General features: G+C 40.2%; 1 protein-coding gene across 6 annotated transcripts in view; it reads right to left on the bottom strand.

Annotated features, from left to right (window-relative positions):
- The window catches only part of PTBP2 (polypyrimidine tract binding protein 2), a 57,065-nt gene that overhangs the window by 5,400 nt on the left and 25,288 nt on the right, over positions 1 to 26,377 (bottom strand). For 3 of the 6 annotated variants that reach the window (XM_054384665.1, XM_054384666.1, XM_054384664.1), the window contains exons 1-5: positions 23,242 to 23,415; positions 22,676 to 22,819; positions 18,883 to 19,047; positions 18,696 to 18,806; positions 7,197 to 7,392 (exon numbers count right to left, since the gene is read on the bottom strand). In XM_054384665.1, the coding sequence (XP_054240640.1) occupies positions 7,197 to 7,392; positions 18,696 to 18,806; positions 18,883 to 19,047; positions 22,676 to 22,819; positions 23,242 to 23,373 (748 nt within the window). In that variant the 5' untranslated portion in view covers positions 23,374 to 23,415. Of the gene's footprint in view, positions 1 to 2,300; positions 2,331 to 7,196; positions 7,393 to 18,695; positions 18,807 to 18,882; positions 19,048 to 22,675; positions 22,820 to 23,241; positions 23,416 to 26,377 lie in introns of those variants that run through there. The other 3 variants (XM_054384660.1, XM_054384661.1, XM_054384663.1) reach the window with 2 other exon arrangements.

The raw sequence follows: 26,377 nt of genomic DNA, 5'->3' as shown, positions 1-26,377 counted from the left end.
ACCTCTTTCCAGTGTACTGCAACAACACTTCAAGTGCTTTATCAAAATGATATAAAGTAAATGTGGATCAGATCAGTAAGGATAAACACTAACTGTGCTCCATCATTCAGATCCTTCTTTTCCATTACCCTGTGAGAGGCATTCCCTACTTCAACTTGATGCTTCAAACTAAATGTACAATGCTTGAATTGGTCATGAGGAAAGGCCTCAGAGTTTTAGCATAAATAAGGGGAGGAAGCAAACTTCTAAATTCAAGATTCAAGAAAACACCACTGGTTATGCTGTCTGGCTTTGGTAAGCCAATTCCCTGAAAAAGTCATCGTTATGCCACTCTAAGTTAAATTTTCAGCTGTATTTCCCCCCCTCCCCCCCCACTTCTTCCAAGGAAACTCCTTTTGAGACCTGCTGGTTCTGCTGGTTCAAGTCAGTGGCGTACAAGTGTGCTACTCCCAGGATCTGTCAAAAGGTTCCTGGAATAAATATGCACTCTGTGTAGTTATATAGCCACAGTTTTACAACATTTGGTCAAAAACTTGGATTTTACAGAACTCAGTGAAAGGACACCAAACATGTTTAACATGAAAAAACAAAACCAAACCAAACCCCAAACACACACAAACCCTGAAGAAATAGAACGCCCATGTTTTATTTTCTTTTACTGCAACCGAGTTCTCAAGATTTCAGTATTTTGGCAAAGATTCTAATGCTTATATGAGAATAAATCTTATGAAGTGCAACTGAAGGAGCAGAGGCTGATTAAGAATCATCTGAAAAGTCTCACTGGGAAGGATTATTTGCTAGCAGGAGTAGGGAGGGGATTGTCCCTCTGTGCTCAGCACTGGTGAGGCCACACCTCCAGTGCTGTGCTCAGTGTTGGGCACTGCAGTACAGAAACGACATCGAGGGGCTAGAAGGGAGACAGGGAAGGGAGACTGAGATGGTGAGGGGCTGGAGAACAAGGCTGTGAGGAGAGGCTGAGGAAGCTGGGGCTGGTTAGTCTACAAAAGAGGAGGCTGAGGAGAGACCTCATTGCTGTCTGCAACTACCTGAAAGGAGGTTGCAGAAAGGCTGGTGCTGGTCTCTTCTCACAGATAATTAGGGATAAAGCAAGAGCGAACAGCCTCAAGCTGCAGCAGGGCAGGTTTAGACTGCAGAGTAGGAAGAATTTTTTCCCAGCAAGAGTGGTCAGGCATTGGAATGTGCTGCCCAGGGAGAGGTGGAATCACCAAGCCTGGAGGTATTTAAAGGTGGTTTGGATGTGGTGCTTGGGGATCTGGTTTAGAGGTGAGCCTTATAGAGCAGGGTTCTGGGTTGGATTTGGTGATCCTGAGAGTCTTTTCCAACCAGAATTTTTCTGTGATGATCATACAAAAGTAACACAACTTGTGGCCAGTCTTCCAGTATGCCCAGCAGACAGTCTAAACATAACCTGTACAAGACATACCTATGACTACTTTCCTTACCACATTAGGTTTTATTTCAAAGGAAGTCAGAAGAGAAAATAAATGTTTCAGTTTCAGTCAATTCCCAAATAAGCAGTTAACAGCAAATGTATTCAAACTTTTTTTTTTTTTTATTATCATGCCCTTTTTAGCATGAGAGAGGGACAAAAGGGGGGGCAGTAAGGAAGATTACTTTTTATTTCCTAGAAAAGATTTCTTTCTTCATTCCAACTGTTTCCTTATGTTTTGTTTTTCACAAATATGGAATTGTACCAAGTCATTAAAAAAAAAAAAAAGTAAGACATTTTTCTGGGTTGGACAAACGATCCATCATAGGGAACAGGACATCCATCACTTCTTTGCAATAGTGCTTATCACTATTACTGATCAAGCATAGAAAAAGATTTTTCTGGTCATTTCCTGTCAAGGCACATACAGAAGGAAGAACAATATATATATTTTAAGAAAGGAAATTAAAAGATATGGAATGCATTCTAATAAAGTGAAAAGATGAAAAGTGCTCGTGTTCGGGGGTGAGTGTTCAGGGGTCAAAACGCCAGAAATACAAAGTTCTGAGTAATGATAATTCCAGACACTGCTAATACCAGAAGATAAAGGAAAAATTACTTGGATCAAAAGACAACAAATATGATCTTTTTATTACATTGGAGGTGGTATCTGTGTGACTAACTGCAATACAGAAAAGAAGTGTAAACCCTGTCTTGTCTTTCTCCCTTCGATCCTGCACAAGCACTTGACAGATTTGAGACTACTGGATGGCCTCTGGAAACAACAGCCAGCTACACTAAACATGCAATAAAATGACATACATTATGCTTCATCACATAAGCCAAGCACTAGCTAGCTGGGGGATAGAAAAGCACTCCCCTCAGCTATGCTACTGTCTGAGCATCCACTGTAGGAGCTGCTCTAGGTCTTCTAACAGAGGAGTCAGAAGTAACACTAGCTCTCAAAGAACTAACAAGGAATCAGGCAGGCCACTCCTAGTTCAAGCATAGAAATTCTGTTTCTCAAAATCCATTCTGTATGAAAGGAAACTGCAGTACTGTATCCTTACACATCAACGCCAAGGCAAAAATCTATCCTAAATATGATGTGTGTTTTGCTCCAGGGTTATAGCTGAGGAACAACATGGCTTTACTTTCAAGAAAAAAAAAAAACAAAACAACAAACTATTAATAAAGGAGGCAGTTAAAGAAAGCACCCCTGTCCAAGAAGCAAAGCAGCACACAGGCACCAGGACAGGTGGTGGAAAGCAGCTCCACAGAGAAAGACCTTGGAGTGCTGGTGGGCAGCAAGTTCTGCATGGGACAGCAATGTGCCCTTGTGGCCAAGAGAGACAATGGGATCCTGGGGGGCAGCTAGAAAAGTGTGGCCAGCAGGGCTAGAGAGGTTCTTCTCCATCTCTACTCTGCCCTGCTGAGACCACACCTGCAATCCTGTGTCCAGTTCTGGGCTCTCCAGTTTAAGAGAGACAGAGACCTGCTGGAGAGAGTTCACAAGGAGGATTAGGGGACTTGAGCATCTCCCTTGTGAAGAGAGACTGAGAGCCCTGGGGCTGTTTAGTCTGGAGAAGGGAAGGCTGAGAGGGATCTGATCAATGTCTATCAATAACTGAGGGGCGGGTGTCAAGTGGAAGGGGCCAGGCTCTTTTCAGTGGAGCACAGCAGTAAGACAAGAAATAACAGGTTCAAGCTTGAACATAGAAGGTTTCACCCCAACATGAGGGGAAACTTCTTCTCAGTGAGGGTGACAAAGCCCTGGAGCAGGCTGCCCAGAGAGGTTGTGGAGTCTCCTTCTCTGGAGACCTTCCAAACCCACATGGATGCATTCCTGTGCAGACTGCCCTGGGTGATCCTGCTCTGGAAGCAGTGGTTGGGCTTGATGATCTCTGGAGATCCCTTCCAACCTCTAATGTACTGTGATACTGTGAAGTTTGTTTCCAAAAATCAGACTGTAATACTCAGGGAGGGAAACCAGTCAATAACAAAATAATTCCAACAAATTAAAAACAGCCGAGTTTGGAAATGTACTTGTGAGTGCTTTGTATTGCATTTGCTGTTTGTTTGTAATCAACTACTGCAGAGGTCACACAGATAGAACTGTCAGGAGTGACAGTAAGGTGCAACAGATGTCCACCTGATAAGAAAACACTTATATTCTACTAGATCAACAGCAATCATTTAATTATTAGAAAACACCAAGACACTAGAGCACTTCAAACCTCCTAGTGTGTCTAGGCCCATCTCCCTAACCTTTGAAACTTTAAGGCAGCCCAACATTTTCAGGAATAGAGGGTTCTAAAAGATGACTAGCCAAGCTTAAAGCACAGCCAGGGAACTCATACTTAAAAAAAACCCAAGCAACAAAGTTCATCACACTATCAAAATCTCTGCAGGATACTAAAGAAGTTAAAAAAAAAACCCAAAACATTAATTCAACACCATTCATGCAAAAATATTTTCAATAATTATCCTTTGAAATATATTAGTTTAATAAGAAACTGAAGCAGCATTAGGGGAACATGCTAATGAAGAAAGTCAGTAAATGCTAAAGCTGTGGGAGCCCTAACCACAACAAGATATTTCCAGCTGTAACATTAAACAACTATCTAAATCGAACTATTATTACATATCAGTATTTGCAATTTTAAGCAGCTCTTATTTAAACTCTTTTGTTTGTTCCAGTGTATTAATGCCTCTTCTGGGACATCCAGTTCAGTAAAATACAGTTGCTACTTATTCAAAAGTTGTTTCTTCTGTAAGTTCATCTTCTGTGATTTTGGTTGGGCAAGGGAGGAGGACAAGGAGAATGCGTGTATATAAAAATCAATTATCTGCTTCCAATAATTCATTTGAAACCAGCCCATTCTGTCCATTAGTGATTTTCTCCTCCTTTGAGAAGATAACAAAGACTCATTGGGAAGATGTCTGATTTACAGTCACAACAATTTCTGACACCATATTCCATCACAGCTGAGGATGTAGTAGATGAAGTACTGAAACACATGGGCTAAGATCACCTATTTGATTGGCACTTTGCCATTCTCATTTCAGCAAATGAAAGTTTTTAATAAGCAGCAACAGCTTGCATGATGATAATTAGTTATTATGCCATACACTAGTTAAGATTTGAGGACTTATCTGAAATTATTTAGAAATGTAATCAGCTGGTATTAGAAAGCTTTGTCATAAGCTTTGTTTTAGCTTCCAACAATCACAGGTAACAGCTTTTTGCAGATATTAATGAAAACATGTAATAATAATTATACAGAATCATGGAACTGTCAGGGTTGGAAGGGACCTCAAGGAACATCCAGTTCCAACCCCCCTGCCATGGGCAGGACACTTACCACTAGATCAGGTTGCCCAGAGCCACGTCCAACCTGGCCTTAAAAACCTACAGGGATGAGGCTGCCACCATCTCCCTGGGCAACCTGTGCCAGTGTCTCACCACCCTCATGGGGAACAACTTCTTCCTAACATCTAATCTAAATCTCCCCTCCTCTAGCTTGGATCCATTCCCCTCAGTCCTATCACTATCTGACACCCTCAAAAGTCCCTCCCCAGCTTTCTTGTAGCCCCTTTAGATATTGGAAGGCCACAAGAAGGTCTCCTTGGAGCCTTCTCTTCTCCAAACTGAACAACCTCAACTCCCTCAAGTCTTTTCTCATAGCAGAGCAGCTCCAGTCCTCTGATCATCCTCAAGGTGCTTCTCTGGACATTTTCCAGCACCTCCAGATCTTTCTTGCAATAGGTACACCTTTTCCCTAGGTTTTTCAGTTCTTTTTCCTCAATGAAATTTAAGCACAGCAGGTCACATAATTTTTTCCCCTCAGTACTTTTTTGCATGACTTCAGAAATATATTAGCTAATCAGATATTTTAATTACAAGTGTCACCTTTGTATATTAACTAGCAAAAAATATTTACTATACAAAGAATATTAATAAGCCCTATAAAAATGAAAATGTCAGAAAATTTGTGTAGCTTTGTAGACACTTCACAAAAGCATCCAATTGGCTTTCAAGCCTAAAATGCTAGAACATTAAGCCTGCTAAAACTAAAGTCACTTGGACAACTACAAGAAACATGGTAACCCCAAATACTACATACATCCAAAATCATGCAATGATCCAGCCATCCTCATTCCACTATGCCAAGCAAATTAAACCTGTTGATCTGATGCATACTATAAGCATTATATACAATGAAATAAGTTAGTAAGCCTGAGACTGGAAAGCAACTTCACTGGATTCAAAAAAATGGCAGACTTAGTTATGTAAGTTATGCTGCATTTGGCACTGTTTTAGTAAACCATGAATCTTTACTTTCTCCTCCTCTAAATCCCTGCCTTACAACATCTAGGGTGATGGGTCTCATCAATAAGCAGTTTCTCTACTTTGTTTTTGTCTCACTACTCATACTGCAGCTCAGTTGCACTGACAAAAGTATTACTGACTGCCTCCAGGGTGTTTCTACAGCACTCATCTAAAATTTCATCAGGGAAGATGGAGAAGTGTTTATGAACAATCCATTAAATGAGAGACTTGCATTTTTAAATGATGGGAAGTTAAAAAGGAAAGAAAAAAACCCTAAAAAATAAAAAGGAACAAACACCAAAGAACTAAGCTTTATGGGGTTCTTCAGAGAAAGATTCTTTCCATCTTTTAACTTTCCAAAACTTCTGCTGTAGCTACAAGTGAAACACCATTTTGCAAATCATACTGGAGGATGTGAAGTCAAGCACTCCAAAATGTGTGGGAGGTGAGTGGGATTGGAACTTACAACTAGACAGAAAGTGTATCTTCAAGCAATCTGATTTTGGAAAACGGTAGATACAGTTACTTAACTACAATATTCACCCTTGTCCTGGACTCACTAAAGGCCTTCTAATATCAGCAACACAGAGACCAGAGACCCCTCTTTACTGTATCAGCCCTGCCTTCAACTTGGTGCATCCTGTACAAAAAAATGAAAGGCATGAAACCTATCACAGAATCACAGAATGTTAGGGGTTGGAAGGGACCTGGAAAGCTCATCCAGTCCAAAATCCCTGCCAGAGCAGGACCAGAGAATCTAACACAGAAACACATCCAGACAGGGCTTGAAAGTCTGCCCACAACCTCTCTGGGCAGCCTATTCCAGTGACCCTTACAGGAAAGAAGTTCTTCCTCATGTTGAGGTAGAACTTCCTGTGCTGGAGTTTCCACCCGTTGCCCCTTGTCCTGTCATGGAGCACAAGTGATCTAAGGCTGTCCCTGTCCCTTTATGACCCCCAGCCCTCAGATATTTATAAACATTGATCAGATCCCCTCTCAGTCTTCTCTTCTCCAGACTAAACAGCCCTAGGGCTCTCAGCCTCTCCTCACCAGGCAGTGCTCCAGTCCCTTCAGCATCCTTGGAGTCCTGCTTTGAACTCTCTCAAGTAGATTCCTGTGCCTCTTGAACTGGGAAGCCCAGAACTAGATGCACTATTCCAGGTGGGGCCTCACCAGGGCAGAGTAGAGGGGTCGAGAATCTCCCTCAATCTGCTAGACACTCTCCTCTTAATGCACCTCAGGATCCCATTGGCCTTTCTGGCCAAGATCACAGTAGAGAGTGAACCCTGAACGGGTCTTTGGACATTGCCACCGTTTCAAGATCTTTAATTGTCAAACGGATCAATAAACATTTTCATCAAGCAACTGCAATACAAATGAACAATATCAGGATCTGACATTCTGAAATCATACCTAGAAGAGAGGTCTCCTTGGCAAATGCTGCAGCAATAGCTGGGTCCAGTGCTGGCTGTCCGTCACCGGAGGGAAGATCAGGCCGAGTGTAGTCCCTGCTTTTATCGTTGTTGTACTTGACATTCAGATTCACCAGTTTGGAAAAGTCAATCCGCAGGGTACAGCAAGCATTGTAAATATTTTGACCATCTAAGGCCTGGAAAAGGGAGTCAATTTATTTTAAAAATACACAATACAGGTTAGTTGAACTTTTTAAATTATTAATTATTTTTATTTCAAACAAGGTCAGTGTATAGATATTTATCTGTCTTATCTAGCTTAGAACCACTTCAGATTAAAATGCATCCACCTCTCAACATTATTCCAGGAAGCTCAATGTTTACTTGTACCTAGAAGATGTTCATGCACCAAAGCAGCAAGAGACATAGTTCATGCAATCAAACTTAAATGTTAACTTTGCCAAACAGTTAATAAACCTGGTATTCCACTGCACAGCTTTGAGTCAAACACAATGCCAAATAAATTTCTCAAACCAAAAAATAAATCACACAGGTACTCTAAGGAAAGTTGACCTAAGGAAGAAAAATTCAATGCAGACTTCAATACTTTGTTAGACAGCTCACTGTTAAAGCACTTTATTTATATTGTTCCTGCAGGTTTGCCTTCTCCCCTCAAAGGCAATTAGTGTCAAAATTGAAAGCAAGGGAACTTTATTTGCTAACCTAATATAACTAACACTTTTTTTAAATAATAAAAATCCAAAAAATTAATCCTGTTACCACAATTTATTGATACTTCTGAAACAATGCCTACTGACAGTAACATGAACCCTGAACGTGATGCCACTTAGAACTCTGAAAACTCTCTCAAAAGGCCTACTGATACCTTTTGTACATCTTCATTATGGATCAAGAAAACTGATATACGTGGATTTTATTCTATTTAGCTTGGGCATTCTTTCCTTTCACTTAAAGTACTAACTGCTAAATACAAGAGATTAAAAAAAATGGAGACTTGTGTCACTAAGTTGGTTTCTACTCTTAAGAAATGCTAAGAGGTAAAGACAGACCTCATCTTAGAAATGAATCTATTCAACCAAGTTGTTACGCCAAATACAAAAGTACCACATACAGAGAGAGAGTGAAAGAACCCAAACAAACCACACTTTCAAAGAGAAAAATCAGATCTTTTGGACCTCCTGATTAATGCTGGGCTGCAATGTGCCACTCCTAGATCTGAGCCAGCTCTTGCACAGCTAGCTTGGTCACCTCTAATGCCAACACATTCAAGTTCTTGTACGATTTACTGTTTTGAGTACTGCATGAACCTAGTGTGCCTGCTGTGTGTGGAAGCAATACTGCCATTTCCATACAGTGATGCATCTGGAAACTGAACATCCCACAGACACCCCTGTGCTGGGTCTGGCACAGCAAGGCTGTCCCTTCTTGTAAAACATATGATCACATCTCTAGGGCTCATGAAATCACTTAAAATAATTCTTACCATTAGCGGTCAACATACAAGATAATTAAGTCAGTATTGTTAGAACTTCCAAGTAATGGGAAAATAAAATAATATTTTTTTATGAAGTATTGAAACCTGACAATCCAGACATCTTCACAACACACATATAGTTAGCAATTAAAGAGGAAACTCCACTGCTTGAAACTCAGTTTAAACAATGCCTTCTACTGCCCTGATTCAGAGAGTTACCAAAGCTGGAAGGGACCTCAAAGATTGTCTGGTCCAACCTTTCTTGGCAAGGGTACCTTCTAGACAAAATGGCCCAGCACCTGTCCAGCTGTACCTTCAGTGTCCAGCCTTGGGAAAAAGGAACCACTTCCCTGGGGAGGTTATTCGAGTGGCTGCCTGTTTTCACTTGGAAAAATTTTCCTCTTGTCCAGAGTCTCTCCAGCAGTAACTTGTGCCCACTGCCCCTTGTCCTTTCCAGGTTACTCTTTGTAACAAGGGAACCCTCCAGCTTCTTTGCAGGAATCCTTTAAAAGTACTGAATGTGTTGGCAACCTCTTCCCTAAGCTTTCTTTCTCAGTTCTCTCAGCCTTTTCTCACATAGCAGCCTTCCCAGTGCTTTCTGACTATCCTTGTGGCACTTCTCTGGGACCTTTTTTGTTGTTTGGTGGGTACCAACACTGACTGTGGTATGGCCTGAGGAGTGCCCAGCATAGTGTGGTAATGACCGTGTCTCTGCTGGTGATGCAACTCAGCATCACATTGGCTTTCTTTGATGCTGCAGCACAACATTCACTCAGAGTTCAGATTCATAGAATCTGGAGGACTCACTCTGTATTGCTGGATGGGTGGTGTGCACCACCATTACAGGATACAGAACTGGCTAGCTCTTTTGTACACAGCAGCAAAGCACAACACAAGCATTTGTGTTCAGAACATGGGGTTTGAACACTTACATCTAGAAACAGTACACACAGTCAATCAGTCCTCACTTCTAGACTTCCTACCTTCTAAAACCCACTAAAGATACTTATTAACAGTAGGTTCAATTTATGCAACCAGAGCTCACTTATTGTCAAGGACAATGCCATTGCCATCAAGGAAAGACCCATTCACATACTGAAGAAAGCTAAGTGTGAGTAAGACCAAAAGGCAGTACTCTTTATCTTTGGGTGACGCGCAGGACCATGGGACAAAACTAAGTTTTAAAACACATCAGGATTTACATTGTACCTCTGTGCAGAGTCTGTAGACACTGATTTATGGCTCTCAGAAGGCTGTTGATGAAAACCTTTTCATGTTAACAAAGTATCAACCCAAAAATATATCTGTCTGTAGTTTCCAGAGTAACCAGCGTTTCAGGGGTCCTGCATAAGCCACTAAAACTTCTGCTGGAAAGAACAAAAACCTATTCTGACAATGTCAGCAAAAGTCCATTCAAAAGAATCACAGAATCAACCAGGTTGGAAAAGACCTCAGAGATCAAGTCCAACCTATTACCTAACACCTCCTGACAACTAAACCACGTCTCCAAATGCCACACCCAATCTGGTTGGAAGAGACCTCCAAGCTCATCCAGTCCAATCCTCCACCCAGCACTGCAGGGTCAACACTAAGCCATGTCCCTAAGCACCAGCTCCACAGGCTGCTTAAACATCTCCAAGGATGGTGACTCCACCACCTCCCTGGACAGCACATTCCAATGGCCAATTACTCTTTCTGTGAAGAACTTTCTCCTCACCTCAAACCTAAACTTCCCCTGATGCAGTCCTCTTGTGTGTCCTCTTGTTCTGCTACTGGTTGCCTGGGAAAAGAGACCAACCCCCACCTGGCTACAACCTCCCTTCAGGCAGTTGTAGAGAGCAATGAGGTCTGCCCTGAGGCTCCTCTTCTCCAGGCTAAACACCCCCAGTTCTCTCAGCCTCTCCTCCCAGGGCTGTGCTTGAGACCTCTCACCAGCCTCACTGCCCTTCTCTGGACACATTCAGGTATCTCAATTTCCTTCTTAAACTGAAGGGCCCAGAACTGGACACAGTACTCAAGGTGTGGCCCAAGCAGTGTCCAGGGCAGAATGACTTCCCTGCTCCTGCTGGCCACACTATTTCTAATGCAGGCCAGGATGCCATTGGCCTTCTTGACCACCTGGGCACACTGCTGGCTCATGTTCAGCTGCTGTCAACCAGTACCCCCAGCTCCCTCTCTGCCTGGCTGCTCTCCAGCCACACTGACCCCAGCCTGTAGCACTGCTTGGGGTTGTTGTGGCCAAAGTGTAGAACCTGGCACTTGGATTTGTTGAATGCCATCCTGTTGGACTCTGCCCATCTCTCCAGCCTGTCAAGGTCCCTCTGCAGAACCCTCCTTCCCTCCAACAGATTGACACTTGCTCCTAACTTGGTGTCATCTGCAAACTTACTAATGATGGACTCAATCCCCTCATCCAGATCATCAATAAAGATATTGAACAGGATTGGGCCCAACACTGATCCCTGGGGGACGCCACTAGTGACTGGCTGGCAGTGGCACATTCACCACCACTCTCTGGGCCCAGCCCTCCAGCCAGTTCCTAACCCAGCACAGAGTGCTGAACACTGCACCAGGCAAATCCATTGCATTTGGGAGGCAGGCTCTCTGAAAGGACATCCTGAAGTGGAAGGGAAGGAGAAGCATTCTTAATGAGGCTTGTAGCCGCACTCTAGCAACAGCTCCCTGCAACAGCAAAACCCAAAAAACCCTCACTCCACCCACCTCTCCCAGAAGCATCACACACCTCCAACAGCAATGCAAGCAAGCCTGCCAGCAGCTGGGGTTTTACAAGGTTAACTGTTCACATATAAAGCCACCACCACGAACGTGTGTCCTGTCCTGTGCTCCTTCTTACACAATGAAAGCATATAGAACAGACCCTCACACCCTGCTCCTCTCAAACAGACAGCCTGGAAAAAGTGAGGAGACAGTAGCCATACCATTAATGAATGTCAATACAGACACCATCTCAAAAGACTCTAATTACTGCAAAGAAACTTCTCTTTGAGCATTTATCTATAGCTACATGAACTGGTGACACAGTACCACACCACACACCTGCCATACTCAGAAGAACAAGTATATCAATCTTTACCTTGCCTGTGCCAGCAAACCCATTACTTAAGCCTCAATGACAGAAGCATCCAAACTTTTCTCATCATGCAACAGTAAGAGTGAAATGATACTGAACAACTGAAGGGCCCTTGGCTGCACTCCCTCCTCCCTGATACTAAAAAGTACCCTCCTCAAAGGAGTGCCCCTTGGACCTTCTCAGGGGGAGAAATTATTCTGATGCACTAAGGAGAAAATGATCACTTGCCAGCACAAGCTTGTCAGACAGATTCCTGAAAAAAAAAAAACCCACATGGTATTTAGGAGCACCCAAACAAGAGAGCTAGTAAGAACATGTGGAAGACCAACAGAAAATGGAGAACAGAAAGACCCAAAACTTCCTTCTCCATTCACAGGCTGACAGACAGCCCAAGGAGAGAGGCACATGCCTGAACTGACACAATGACCTCAACTCCACAGTGCAGACACATGATCACCCACACCACTATCTCTATGACCTTGTAAGATTTTTTCAGGAGTCAAAGACACCACCACTGACAAAACCAAACAAGCCCACCCCCCACAGCAACCAACCAAGATCCTAATAATTAAGTGTGCTACAAAGTTATATGCCATAGAAAAAGAGAATGGCTTATGCTGGAAGAGACCTTAGAGATCGTCTAACCAACCCAACCACTTCTGCCACAGGCAGGGATGCCTCTCAACCAGCCCAGGTTACTCAAGGCCTCATCCAACCTGACCTCAAATATCTCCAGGTAGGAGGCACCCACAACCTCTCTGGACAATACATTACAGAGCCTTGCCACCCTCAGAGTGAAGAATTTCTTCCTCAGATCCAATCTAAACCTATTCTTCTTCCATTTCAATCCATTTCCCCTTGTCCTATGGGTCGACACTCTTGTACAAAGTCCCTCTGCAGCCTTCCTGGAGGATCCCTTCAGCTATTGGAAGCTCTAAGGTCCATCCCCTCCAGAGTCTTCTCCAGGCTGAACAATCCCAGTTCCCTTAGCCTATCCTTATAGCAGAGGTGTTCCAGCTCCTGGATCATCTTTGTGGCACGCCTCTGGACTTGTTCCAAAAGATCTATGTCCTTCTGAAGCTGGGGACACCAGAACTGGAGACAGTAGTCAAGGTTGGGTCTCACAAGAGCAGAGCTATGGCAGTTCAGAAAAAGGAAACCAGAAAGAAAATCACAGTCCCCAATACTACTAAAAGATGTAAAATAGTGGAGTTGTAATGAAACAAACCAGTATTCCTAGACAACTACTACAGAAGAAAAATAGTGAGAAAGTCTTAACAACCAGAGTTACATTCACAAAGAATCCGCTCGTGAGTCAAGCAGCAACCTTCACTTAAGGCAAGAATAAACAAGCAAGGCCTAACAATATGGAAAATAGCAGAAATAGCCTGGGAATTCAGCAGGATCCAGAACAGCGAGCTATGATGCTCTCAGCCAGTAAAAAATACCATACAGGGAATACACCAATGAAATGAAGGTCTGCACCATAAAGCACAAGACTCTCTAATTTCTTAAAAATAATGTCAATTGTCCTCTTTTAACCCCTCTGCAGCCAGCAGGGACATTCTCAACTAGATCAAGTTGCCCAGGGCCTCACCGAACCTCACCTTCAGTATCTCCAGGGATGGGGCCTCAAACACCTCCCTGGGCAACATGCTCCAGTGTTCCACTACCTGCATGGTGCAGAACTCGTTCCTCACATCCAATCTAAATCTGCTTTTCTCCAGCTTAAAGCTATTGTCCCTCGTCCTGTCACTGCAGGCCTTTGCAAACAGACCCTCCCCGTTCCTTCAGGTACTGGCAGGCTGCTATTAGGTCTCCCTGGAGCCTCCTCCAGGCTGAACACCCCCAGCTCCCTCATCCTGTCCTCATAGCAGAGGTACTCCAACCCCTGATGATTTTCGTAATTTCCTCTGGACCCTCTCTATCAGGTCCTTGTCCTTCCTACATTAAGGGTTCCAGACCTGTACACAGTACTCCATGACGCTAAAGGATCTCTTGTTTTCCAATGAGCAAAGGTGATCTCAGATGGCAAAGATACTCTACAGTCACCACTGTAGTAACAGCCTGATTGATGCAGCTCTCCAATGCAGTTTCATGCAGATTAGAGTCAGATCTATCAGTAGGCTCTGAAGCAGAGCATGAACATTACTAGAACAATTTCTTCTCTCAGGCTTTCATCATCTGCATGAAGGGCTTTCTGTTATCATAGATAGAAGTCAAAGCTATTAGTTTCAGGGTTCAAAATGCCTGCAAATCCTTGTGAAAGAAGAGTCCCTTGAAAAGTGCTAGGATTAAAAGGAACTATGCTTTGATGGGTGTCTCCTATGGCCTGTATAGACCCATGAATCTCCAGAAAGACACCCCCCCCTTCAACAAGAGAGAGTCAAGACAGCCCTCTAAAAAGCAGGAAGAAATATGCCACTTTGAATATTCTTTAGCTATTTTACATCCAGTACCCAGAAGACAGACAAGAACAGAGTCTGGAAGACATAACATGATTTGACACTTTGATACTTTCATTTCCCAGTTCAGAAAGAGAGCCCAGAGATTTTGCTAGCAGGTATTTCTGGAGACACATGGCTCTAAGCCACAACAAATAGTCTGTCTCTCTCTTTGTCAAGCAGTGTAGGCACCTAAGATGATAATCCAAGACAGGAAATAGATCTCTTGCAGGACGAGGATAGCTTGAATGCATTTACTATGGTCCAATAAGGAAAAATCAAATTAGAGTGGAGAGAAAAGAGTGGCAGAGTGGCAACACGACAAAACCAATGCCTTCTCTCCGAATTTATAAGGTGAAAACAAAAGAGGAATTTAGTCCCTTTTCTCTCTCTCTTCCTAAAGCACACAAAGCAGGAGAATCTGGAAGCAAGATCTTTAGAGCAGCATAACAGTGTAAGGCATTAAAAAGAGAAACCCTTACGAAACATACTCCAGAACAAGTAAGTACCTGAAAGTAGCTGACAATCATACAGTAAGTATCTGTTGGGAGAGATGTGTCTACACGCATTACACAGCTACATATTTGAATTAAATTCATTTCTTTTCAGACAATTGTCTTGGAGCAGTTTCTGTGGCTAAGTGTCTGTAGAACACATTCTGTTCTCTAAAACTTAAGACTGAGGCCTTTTTGTGGAGTTCCTTGATCAGTCCCTATCTTTTCCCTTTCTACAAAACTGGAAAATCCAGGACACAAACACTGGGGTTTTTTTTTGGTACAATGGATACAATCCAGCACTTTTCTGTTCACCTGTACACCACTTACCGTGGCCAAGTACAAACTATGCTCCTTGGGATTCAAGATGCCTCAATACCTTATAATGTAATAACCATGGATAACTACCCTGAAACTAAATACCTTCTATCTGGGGATGTCCTTGGCTCCCCCTCTGGCAATCACTATCTGAAGTTCCCGTTGCAGATTTTAGGGCAACATAGAAAAGCAGAGATTGTTTGCAGACTGCTACCAGTGCAGAGCCACCCTGAAGCTATCACTGAAAACACCTGGAAAGAAGATATCTTCAGTGTAGAGCCAAACCTTAAGTCAACCAATGCAGAGGTACTCTGAATCACCTATGGGCCAAATAAGGACCAACTAGCCAACTGTAACAGGAACTCTAAATTAGACTTGTGATTTTTTTAACCCATGTTGGGTCAAGATCACTGTCATGGGCTAGACAGGAGTCTCAGTTAATCCTCCATAGATGAGGCATTCATAACTGTCAATATCCAAGATTTAGCAAGACTCCTTTTGATGCACTATACACCAACACACCAGCCTGGCTTAGTGAGCTGTTCAGACAGAAAAAGCAGCACTCTCATCTTCCTAAGGTATACTGGATTACTGCTACTCAAATATTTAAATTTCCTGCTTATGCTGAGAGTACTGCTCATTTACTATGATGCTCAGAGTGTGCCTCCTCATGCACAGTCATCACCACCTTCTGTTTCACTAGAAGCAGAGTAGTTCAATGTGCTCTACTATTGCAACATTCTAAGCTCTTTTTCCAACCACAGCAAGACTGCCCCATTGCACAGAAGCTGAGGTTTGCTGTCTCCACCTTCACCTGCTGCTATAACGACTATCTGGTCTGAGGGTGGTGATGAAACACGACTCAGCGTAGTTACACTCTTGCAGGAGATGAGTTCCTCACAAAGCAAGTGGAGCAAGGCCATTTTTCACTACTTGCTCATTCAACTAGCAAAAGTGGTCCCACAAGGCTAGAGGCTTGGTACTATACATTCTTGACAGTGTCCCTGTTTTCTCAGAACCTTCAAATGAACAGCATCTCTCCTTGGTACTTACATCACTCGAGTTTTTCAAATTGCTCTTTAACTTCCTTAATAATCTTCAATTTCTATTAAGGCCACATTCTGATTTCCTGTGAAGAGTGCCAGTGGAAAATTAAATTTCCCCGTTATCTTCTAGAGTAAGAACTGATGGAAAACAAATTGAAAACTTCTTTACTCTTTTACCATGCTTTGAGTTTTGAACTCCATGCAACTTAAGTGTAGCCACCACATCCTCTTGCTCTTATTTCCACGTGTTTAAACTAGATGTTTTCCTACCATCTGAGCGTTTCTTTCCTTTAGGTGTTTTTGGTTTAGTGGCACTTCACGTTTTACCACAGTAGCTGAAACAGAAGAACTGTGCTTATTTGCCTCCTTTTGGTTTGGGAGGGTAGCCAGGAAATCAAACCTTCCTCCAAATTCAGCCTTCTTCAACACCTGCAGTTGGTACTATTCTCAGCAGGTTGTCTTCTTGCATACAGATCGGTTCGAACATGAAACTACCAAACCTAAAACCATCTCAATTTGTCACTAAGGCTCCGACTTCACTCTGACAATGATTGCACATGCAGGAGTCACTGTTATTCAATGAAGTTTAGTCATTCATGTGAGCTACCACTAGTGCACAGCTACCCTAATCAAAACATGCAAAACTAAAGAAAGAAATGCATGCTTTAAAAAAAAAAAAAAAAAAAAAAAATAAACAAATGAAAAAAAATCTATGTCCAACACAGTACCCAACAAGCTTGTACCACTTTGTCACAAGTCAACACCAGCAAGAGATTCTTAGGTTTCTTTCTTACTTTTACATACCTCATCCTTTTGTTATTTTGTCATTTCTTTCTAAAATATTCCTAGAATTACACTGATAATTTTCAAATCTCTACAGTCCATTTCACAGATGTCATCTTCCCATTAAGTCTCCTGATAATATATGTAAGACTCAAAAAATTAAGTCAAAAAATTCATCACTTGATGTCATACTTTGCTTTTAAAATGCACTTTAAAAGCAATATTAACATCTATTACTGAAAAACAACTTTCCACACACAAATCAGGACTGAATGGCAAAATTCTGCAAACATTCTGCAAATGGCAAAATTCTGCAAACATCCAACTGTTTATGACATATTTCAAGCATAACTCTAATGACTACAGCCTATTTCTGCAGAGCAGTTATACATTAAAGACCTAGTTGCCATATTACTATTTTAAACCTGCTTAGAAGGTGAAAGGTGTACCTCACACAACCCAATTTTTATGTAGCACAGTAACGACATTTACATCCCCCTCTACTCTGAGACCCCATCTAATATTTGACACCTCTGAAAAGGATATCCTTGATTTAAATTGTACTCCAAATCTACAAATATTTCTGGACTGTTTTGCAGGTGAATATCATCTTAAAGCAGATCTTCATAAACCCAGCTGAAGATCCTACCTCTGGCTAACTTGATTTTTCTCACTGAAATAAAAAATTACACTCTGCATTTTGAAAATTATTTATTTTCTGCAATTTGCTGTGCCTATCACCTCACAGTTTAAATCAATACCCATTATTTGTTAAGGAGGATAAAAACTACTACTATCTTCTACCATTTAATGTAGAACTTCATTTTGTCATCCTTCTTTAAAACAGAAAACTAAGCCCTATTTTTTCTTTCTTCCACTAAGATATATTTCTGGCCAACTTCATCTGACATGCAAGCTTTTCACTTTTTCTTGAAGTTCTCAACTCTTCTGTCATCTCTGGGCAATAAGCACTTTCTATGCTGCCAAGCAACACTTCACCAGCACATCAATTTTAATCAGCCTTCTGCAAATCCACACTGCATGGTGAAGGTCTGAAAATAAAAATTTATTCCATTTATCTCCTGAAAACAAAATTAAAGATCTAGCCTTCCCCTTTGGTTCAACTTCCCTGCTGCCACAGATGTGAATATGTCCCATTCAGTTAATTCAGAACATCTACTCTAGGTGATGTGTTGTTCATCTTTGTCATAATTAATCCATATGTTCTCTCCTGCTATTAAGAAGTTCTTACTTCTCCTACCAAGGATAGGAGAGTTTCCAGTAAAATATCTCATCTGTCACTGCTGCACAGCTTCTTCAGAGTCTGGTCCTATGAATAAGACTGCACTCTCCTGGGCATTCCCTGTCTGGGTATTGTTTTTAGGATACTAAACATATATCCAATCCACAAACCACATCTTTGTTTCAATGCTTAGAAAAGTACTTCTCAACAACCATCCAATGGGCTCACTAAATTCGCTGTTTACAGTGAATTAATCAACATCACATCCAACATTTTTACTTCTGGTTGGCACTTTCACTTGCAGTCCTGCATGTTATTTCATCTCATTGCAGTCTTACTATCTACTCAGAATTAAAGTTGTGTGCAATTCTTTAAACATAGAATCCTTAAACATAGTATCTTTGAGCACTGCTTTCACTCAATATAATAACATTATATAGTAACTCTCATCTGCTTTTTTTCAACTTGAAAGATGCACACAAGTGGTAGAGGAGCATCACACATTACTATGGTCTGTTACATTAACATTTTACACAAGTTTAGAGTGCAGGAAGGTCTCCAGCCTTAAAAAGACAACTATACTTACTAGTTTTGCTTGCTGTGCATTTACTGGATCTCCATACTGCAGTAAAGCTTGGAACTGGTTATTCTTCGTGAATGTGATTATCTTCAATACAGCACCAAATTTAGAGAATATCTGCCAAAAACATTGCAAAGTGTTACACACCAGCTCCTCCTAATCACAGCTCAAGTGAAAATGAAATCCAGCTTACCTGATGAAGAACATCCAGGGTTACTGGATAGTACATATTGTCAATAATTATTCTAAGGACTGGACTCTGAGCTGGAGTCACTGCACTCTCACTAACAGTGGTCCCACTGATGGGAGCATTCGTTGCCTGCACAGCTGTCACTGCTTGAAGAACAGCCTGAGCCCGCTTAAACAAAACAAAACAAAAAAAAAAACAATGAGAAGACAATTTAACAAAAAAATATTTCAAGATGATAGTTAAAATTAATCAGCAATATTAATACAGTTAACTTCAAAAACATCAAACAGTAAAATAGTCCACTTATTTAAAACTCTGAGCTACAGACAGAACACAATGTAAGTGTGATGCAGCCTGACTGATTCTGTGAGAACAGACAATCAAAATTAAAACATTGATTCATCCCTATGCCACAGGGAGGGGCTTTTAAAAAGGCAAATTTATCATTCTACCAGTAATGAGGAGTTGTTAGGTTTCAAAACTCTTCAGGCTTTTTTCTTTTCTTGAAAGAAAAAAATAAAACAAAACACAAAAATACACCAAGACAGAACAAAAATACCCTCAACCAATCAAAAAAGCCAAAGACAGTAACAAAAAAAAGTGCAAAATATCAACAACACACAAACCACCGAAAAACCTCAATCCTACTGAAACCTGTTTTTCAAGGGATTGTATTCCATTTAATATTTCACTGCCGTTTGAACCACATAGAAGGCTCTGATAAGAAGGGATAATGCTAAACTAACAAGTGGTAACCCAGTGAAGTAATACACAAGACTGACAAGTGTGAGAAAGTAGTATGCAAAGAGAGGTGCCTGTTATCCATCCTTTTTTATAAAAGCAAAGTTCTCTCCATGCATGGGGACTTTTTGTGTTTTAAACACATGTAGGGATGTAAAAACTCAAAGGTAACCACATGATGACATCACAAGAAAACACATCTATGTAACTACTTCCGCTGCCAAAACTGACAGTATTAGAAAGATTAGATGTCTCTTTCTGAGAAAAAGTGCAGAAAAAAGGATTTCCATTTAATGCAGTCATTACAGTAGCCTTATAAAGCAAAATGATACAAAACAGAGACAAGTGAGCATGCCAGGTAAAAAAAAAAATATCCACTGTATTAATGCATACTGTATTTGAAAGGTATTAGAGCTACTACAAGACTTCATGTCTCTCAACTTACATGATACTCCTCATACTGAAACGAATCAATGAGTAAGGAAAGTGGGGGAGAAAGGGGAGAAAAAAAAAAAAAAGACCTGGTGAACACTAGTTGGGAAAACAAAATGTATCTCTGTGTTTAAGTATTGTTACTCCGTAAAAACATCCTTTGGTAAGAACACAGGGTTTGGGGTTTTTTTGCCCCCCTACAGACATCACTTTCTAGCTGGGTAAACATTGGGCTGAGTTGTATAATCACTTCCTACTCATTCTGTAAGGACAGAAGCAACACAGATCAATTAAAACTCAGTTCTTAAAGTGACTGGTAAAAGTTCAAGCTCTCTAACCCAAAAAAAACCTGAAACTTGAGAAGTCAATTTTCACCTAGGGCTATCCACCTACACTCATACATCCTGTTTCATTCCAGTCCAGTTCATGTGAATACAGGAAGGAATGCAGGACTTAACACTAGCAAATGTATGAAATTATGACAGCCAACATTTTGTCAAACTAATTCCAAATAATATTTAGAACCTTAAATACTCCCTTTTGAAGACATTTGCATGGTATGCACAGCTTTTATTTTTGCCAAATTATACAGAAGAACCATTCCAAAAGCGTTACATTTATTGCTAAATGTTGTGATGTCTGTACAGAAAGACTAAACCCATGCATTTATAACACACTGATGATTAAAGTACCCTCACAGAGATCAACCTGTTCTCAATTCTTTTGAGCCTAGATACAGTATGAAACAACGTGAGGATTGTTTGGTTTAAATCTGAGTTTGAATGCTCCTTGCACAAGGAAAGGAATTTCACAGATTCATAAAACTGAGATGAAAACTTAAATGGTCCTTTAGAAACTGTTTACTCATTTTAAGTACAAAACTAAACTTGGAAGCTACTACTTTTTAGAAATACAGAATAATAACATAGTTTAATGGAACTTTTCTTGCTTTCATTATTTCTAAAGGCCTGGCTGTTTAAAGTGTTTCTATCTTCTTTATAGCTAAGATATTTGCACCTTTCTCCAAATTTTTAACCTATCATTCCAGCTACAGGTACTAACATCCTGACTACTCTTTATATTCCTGCCTGAATATCTAGAAAAAAAGACAATTTCAAAATGAGCTTGGCTGGATGAAAATGCTTTCAAATACAGATTAAAAGCTTAATAGTATAAAAACAAAATAGATCTAAAAAAGTAGACTATAAACAGTCTGTACCTGCACCACCTTTATTTTTCCTTAGAGAGAAAAATGAATAGCCAACCATCCTGTGCTTACACAATAGCTACAGAATATTTACTAAGTATCTATTTATACCATTTAGTTCTAAAATAAAGAAATGGAGACTTGAAAGACTGGGAACATGTTAATATTTGGTATTAGTAAGCATGGTGGCGTAAAAGTTAGCACATCCTCTATGTGGTGGACACAGGAAGCACAAAATAGCTACAGAGTATTTACTAAGTATTCATTTATACCATTTAATTCTAAAAATAAAGAAATTGAGACCTAGAAGACTGGAAACATGTTAAAATTTGGCATTAATAAGCATGGTGGTGTAAAAGTTAGCTTGTGCTAAACACGGTGGACACAGGAAGCACAAACCCAGCATCAGCACAGAAGCCACAGGACAATGCACAAGACAGCTTCTTAAGGAAGTGTGTGCATCCACTATATGTGCAGACAGAATTCATCCTCTTTTCTCTTTTTTCCAAAAAGAAATGAAGCTATTTATTTTTATGTATAATTGACATCTTCGATTAAAAAAAAAAGAAAAAAACCTCCATTTTTAAAAATAGAATGATTCTGAGGAACTGGAAAGTTTAGAGAGCTCAATAGGAAAATCAACACCAGACATCAACTGCACCCAGTATGTCTTTCAACAGATTATCCTGAAATTGGTTTTAAAAGCAATGTTAGCAGTAACACACTTTTTCTAAGACAGGACACAAGAAACAGAAATTGTAACTTGGAACTTATGTTGTCTTGGTAATATCAAAAAGAAAGCCCAAGAAATTGACCTTAAATTCATGATCTGACTAGATGTGAACTGATCTCCGCCCATAATTTGTATGCAGTGGTCACCATATTGGTTTTGCTAAATACCCTGTTCTACTAAAATCACACTGTAATTGTTGTGAAATAGGTTCCACAAACGCAAAAGATTTTTTTCTATTACGTATATTCATCTCTACAGTGATCACTAAGGTATTTTTCTCCAGAAACAGATCATATACTCTGATGTTATCAGTGTTACCAGAGCTATACAAAACACTGCAACATGGGCACTGGCATTAGTCATGATCACTAGGGAAAGTTTAGGTGTCAGAAAGTTCGTTTTTCAACCCTATAGTCTCCAAGATGGAAATTTTATGGGAAAAATTCAAGTTCACGTACAAAAGATTCTGAATTGTCTTTTAAAGCAACATTAAGGAAACTCATTGTAGTGGAAAGGTCACACAGAAAGCAAAAACCCTTTAATGTCACAGAATGGAACGCTCAGAGGTAAGACTACAGTAGTGTTAAAATGTGGACAACACCAACTGATTTCAACATCTGCCCCAGGAGCCAACAAAGCTATGCCTTGCTTTGGTTTGTAATACTACAGAAGAGGAAATATACCTGGTTAAGCGTGTTATCAGTCTTTAGTTCCTTATGATTGGAATACTGGATATAGATAGGTTGGTTACGAAGATGAGGTGTGACTGCAGAGTAGTAATTGACCATAGTGATAGCTGCTTCTTCTGTAGCAAGTTCCAAGAAGGCCTGCAATTAAACAGTTAGCTTTCAGTACTCACAAAGCCCAGAATCCTTGTATTAGTAACATATACTAACAAAAGGGTTTGATAACACATTTTAACAAATACCAGTGTTCAGAAGAGGTATCAATTTTGTCTGCTAAGGTGTATCGCCAAAAAATCATCTCTTGAAGATGCAGCTCCAAATACTTTTATTACAGATAACTTCTTGGTTTATGTAACTGCCAAGCATCCCCTGTTCCCCACCCCCTCCCAAATTTACTAAAAGACACTATGAATTCACTTAAAAGATTCAGGTAACAAAGGCTGTCTCTTTAGGTTGTTTTTTTCCTTAAATACTTACTGTGGTATGACTTATTTCAATAGTATTTTAGCAACATCTTTTGAAATTACAGTAAGCAAACTGAAAAACAGAAAGCAAAAAATTACCTGATTTTTCCCTTTTAGCATCAGGATGTTGGTTACCTTACCAAAAGGTAAACCTAAAGCAATAACTTCTGTCTCTGTCACTTCCCCAGGCAATTTCCTGATATGAAGAACACGAGAAGGAGCCCCATCCATTTTATCATCACTTTTGAATTTCTTGTTGTCATTACCATTGGCTGAAAGACATGTTCAGACTCTATTTGAAAAGTTTACTGACATTAGTGCTTTCCTAGAAAATGCTTTCAACTACAAATATGAGAGAATTTTTAAGTCACCTCTTAGTCTGACCGAAAAAAAATCAGGGGTTCAGAACAAATTCTGAAGAGATAATTACTACTTAGTGTTAGAAAATTAGTTCTATGTTTAAGACTACTTTAAGAGCCCTCCATGATAAGCTGTTTTCTAAACAAGACAAAAAAATACAGTAAATCTTTTTCACATCACTTTCAGTGAATTACCTCACATAACACCATGTAGGAATATTAATTATGACACAGAAGGGTTTGCATTAAGAAGTCTAAAATACATCTTTTGAAAATATAGAGGTTATCCAGAATTCTGAAAGGAGAAAAATGGTGATGAATAATTACCTGATGAGCTGCTAAAGGAAACTTTGACAGATTGGTTGCACTAAAGAGCCAGACACAAAAAGTAGAAAAGCATCAAAGCAAGACAGGAAGAATTATTAATGCTAAGAAGAATGACCCAGATCATTGACATCACAGAAATCTACAACCTCAGAATTTAAGGATCAAGTACAGAAATGTCTATTACAATCACAGGATGTTAGGGGTTGGAGGGACCTGTGGAGATCTTCCAGTCCAATGCCCCTGCCAGAGCAGAACCAGGGAATCCAGCACAGATCACACAGGAACACATCCAGACAGGGCTGCAAAGGCTCCAGAGAAGGAGATTCCACAACCTCTCTGGGCAGCCTGTTCCAGGGCTCTGGGACCCTTACAGTAAAGAAGTTCCTCCTCAGATATTTGTAGACATTTATGAACTAATAAACACGTAGCCAAACTGGGGGGGTTGAGGAGGAGGGAAACAAAGAAACAAAACTCCAAACAAACAAACAAGCCAGGCAAGATTCTCCTCGCAAAGAGAGAAGTATTAACAGTATTGTATAAAGCACCAGAAGGCTACTGTTCTTGTACAGCAAAATTCCAGCTTGAGTTCCTTTATCTTGAACACATGCAATGAAAAACTACAGACACTTGGACTGAATATGTTTTGCATTGGAAAGAACGCCAGAAAAAAAATTATTTACTTTGGTTAAGTGCTTCCTACAAGTAAGTTGGAGTAAACATCAGAAAGAGTCAAGAACTACAGAGCAACATTGTCATAAGAAACATGACTTATTAATTAATTCTTGGAACCAGAATGCATTCAGGCACAACAGAAAAAAATTAAGACTTTCTCTTTTACTACTTTTGGCCACACAACAGGCATGTCAGTGTGAGCCATTCAGCCTCTGATTTCATGTTGGAAGAACAGTTCAATAGTTACCTGGATTTCAAAAAGAGAACAAAAACTGTGAGCAGTAGAAAAATATTTGTAATTATTAGGGTTCAAATTCAAAGGCTGAAGATTTATAACAAAAGATTTTTAAAAATCTAAACTAGATTATAAGACTGCTTTTGTTTACTCACTAAAAAAGTAGCAATAATAAATGGAGGGTGAGGGGAATGAATAGGATGTTAAATCCTCCAAAAGCTTCACCTTCATAAGAAAGTTAATGGCTAGTTTCCAGAAGGAAAGAGAATACAGAAGTCTTCAATTATCACACAGGGGTAATTATAGCATATAATTCTGAATTTCTGCCAAGAAATTCATTTACACCTAATCTGATTCCCTGCATAAAATTACTGCACTCATTTCTGATCAACCTGAGTGTTTAAAGTTTTGATAATGGTATGTCTAAATCATAATCAGTAATTCAAGTTCTTAACTCAGCTTGTCTAAACCAAGCCAACTTACTCAAGATTAAAGTTTTACAAACCAAGAACTGCCACACTCCAGAGCTGGATTTGAAAAGCCAACCAGGTATGACATTTAACTATGTCATGGCAAACTCACAGGTCTCTGACCAAACCTAGAAACACACTTTTTACTTTTTCAAGGTAAGTTCATTCTCCATACTTCCACTGACAGAACTGATGAAAAAAGAATAAATCTATACATCAGGAACATGTTTACATCACTCCCTTACACCTTTTTTTTAACAGCTAAACTTCTTTCATTCTAATTTGAATCGTTCTGTGTTCTACTTCAGATTTAGCTGTATATAAAAGTCAAGATGATTTCTCTTCATTAAAACCAGCATGACTTGGAGGCAGGTGACCTTTTAACTTCCCCCTTCCCAACTCCACCTCCCCCCAGAAAAGAAAAAAGTTAATTTCAGAACTCAGAACACTGAGTCTTTAGCAGACAGAAAGGCAGCTGGAACTGGTGAAAATTCAGCTAGCAGTGTCTCCAACGGAGTTCCAGAAGGGATCAAATCATGCAACAGTATGTATTTTATTTTGCTACAGAGAAAGGCAAATTCTGATGGTGCACAAACAGTTAAAACTCAAAAATACACACTGAACTAGGACCTGAACTCCTTCCTTAAGCCTACAGCAGGCTCCAATTTGAATCATTTCAGAAAACCTGGCAAGATTGGGCTTCCAGGTAGCCAGATTTTGACTGTTCAACATTATACACTACGGCACTTCATCCTGAGAGTGACAACCAAAGTTTATAAAAAAGTGTATTTATTTTTCACTTGCAGCTCATTGCACAATACACTTCCTTAGTTCTCAATTTAAATCTCTGCAAAAACCTTAGAAGTAAACATCACAAAGTATGACAGGCTTAACACTTCATTACAAACACCTTACAAACTTGCAAAGAACAAGAGAATTACAGTGGTGCTGATATTAGATTTCCAATGCTTTCATATTTCAGCTTGCTAAATAATTTCTGTTCTTTAAAAATGTTGAAAGCTATATATGAAACTTGAACAATGCCAAATGTGAAAGTGAAAACAAAAGGTTTTAAACTCAAACCTTCAGCACTTTCACCAAGGACACTAAGGGGACAGAGTGTCTGCTCAGCCAGTTTGCTGATGATATGAAAGTAGGAGGCTTAGCTGATA

Source organism: Indicator indicator, chromosome 10, assembly GCF_027791375.1.
Source record: "Indicator indicator isolate 239-I01 chromosome 10, UM_Iind_1.1, whole genome shotgun sequence".
NCBI lineage: Eukaryota > Metazoa > Chordata > Aves > Piciformes > Indicatoridae > Indicator > Indicator indicator.
Note: the sequence above shows the minus strand (reverse complement) of the source record. Positions and strands in the feature narration are given on the sequence as shown.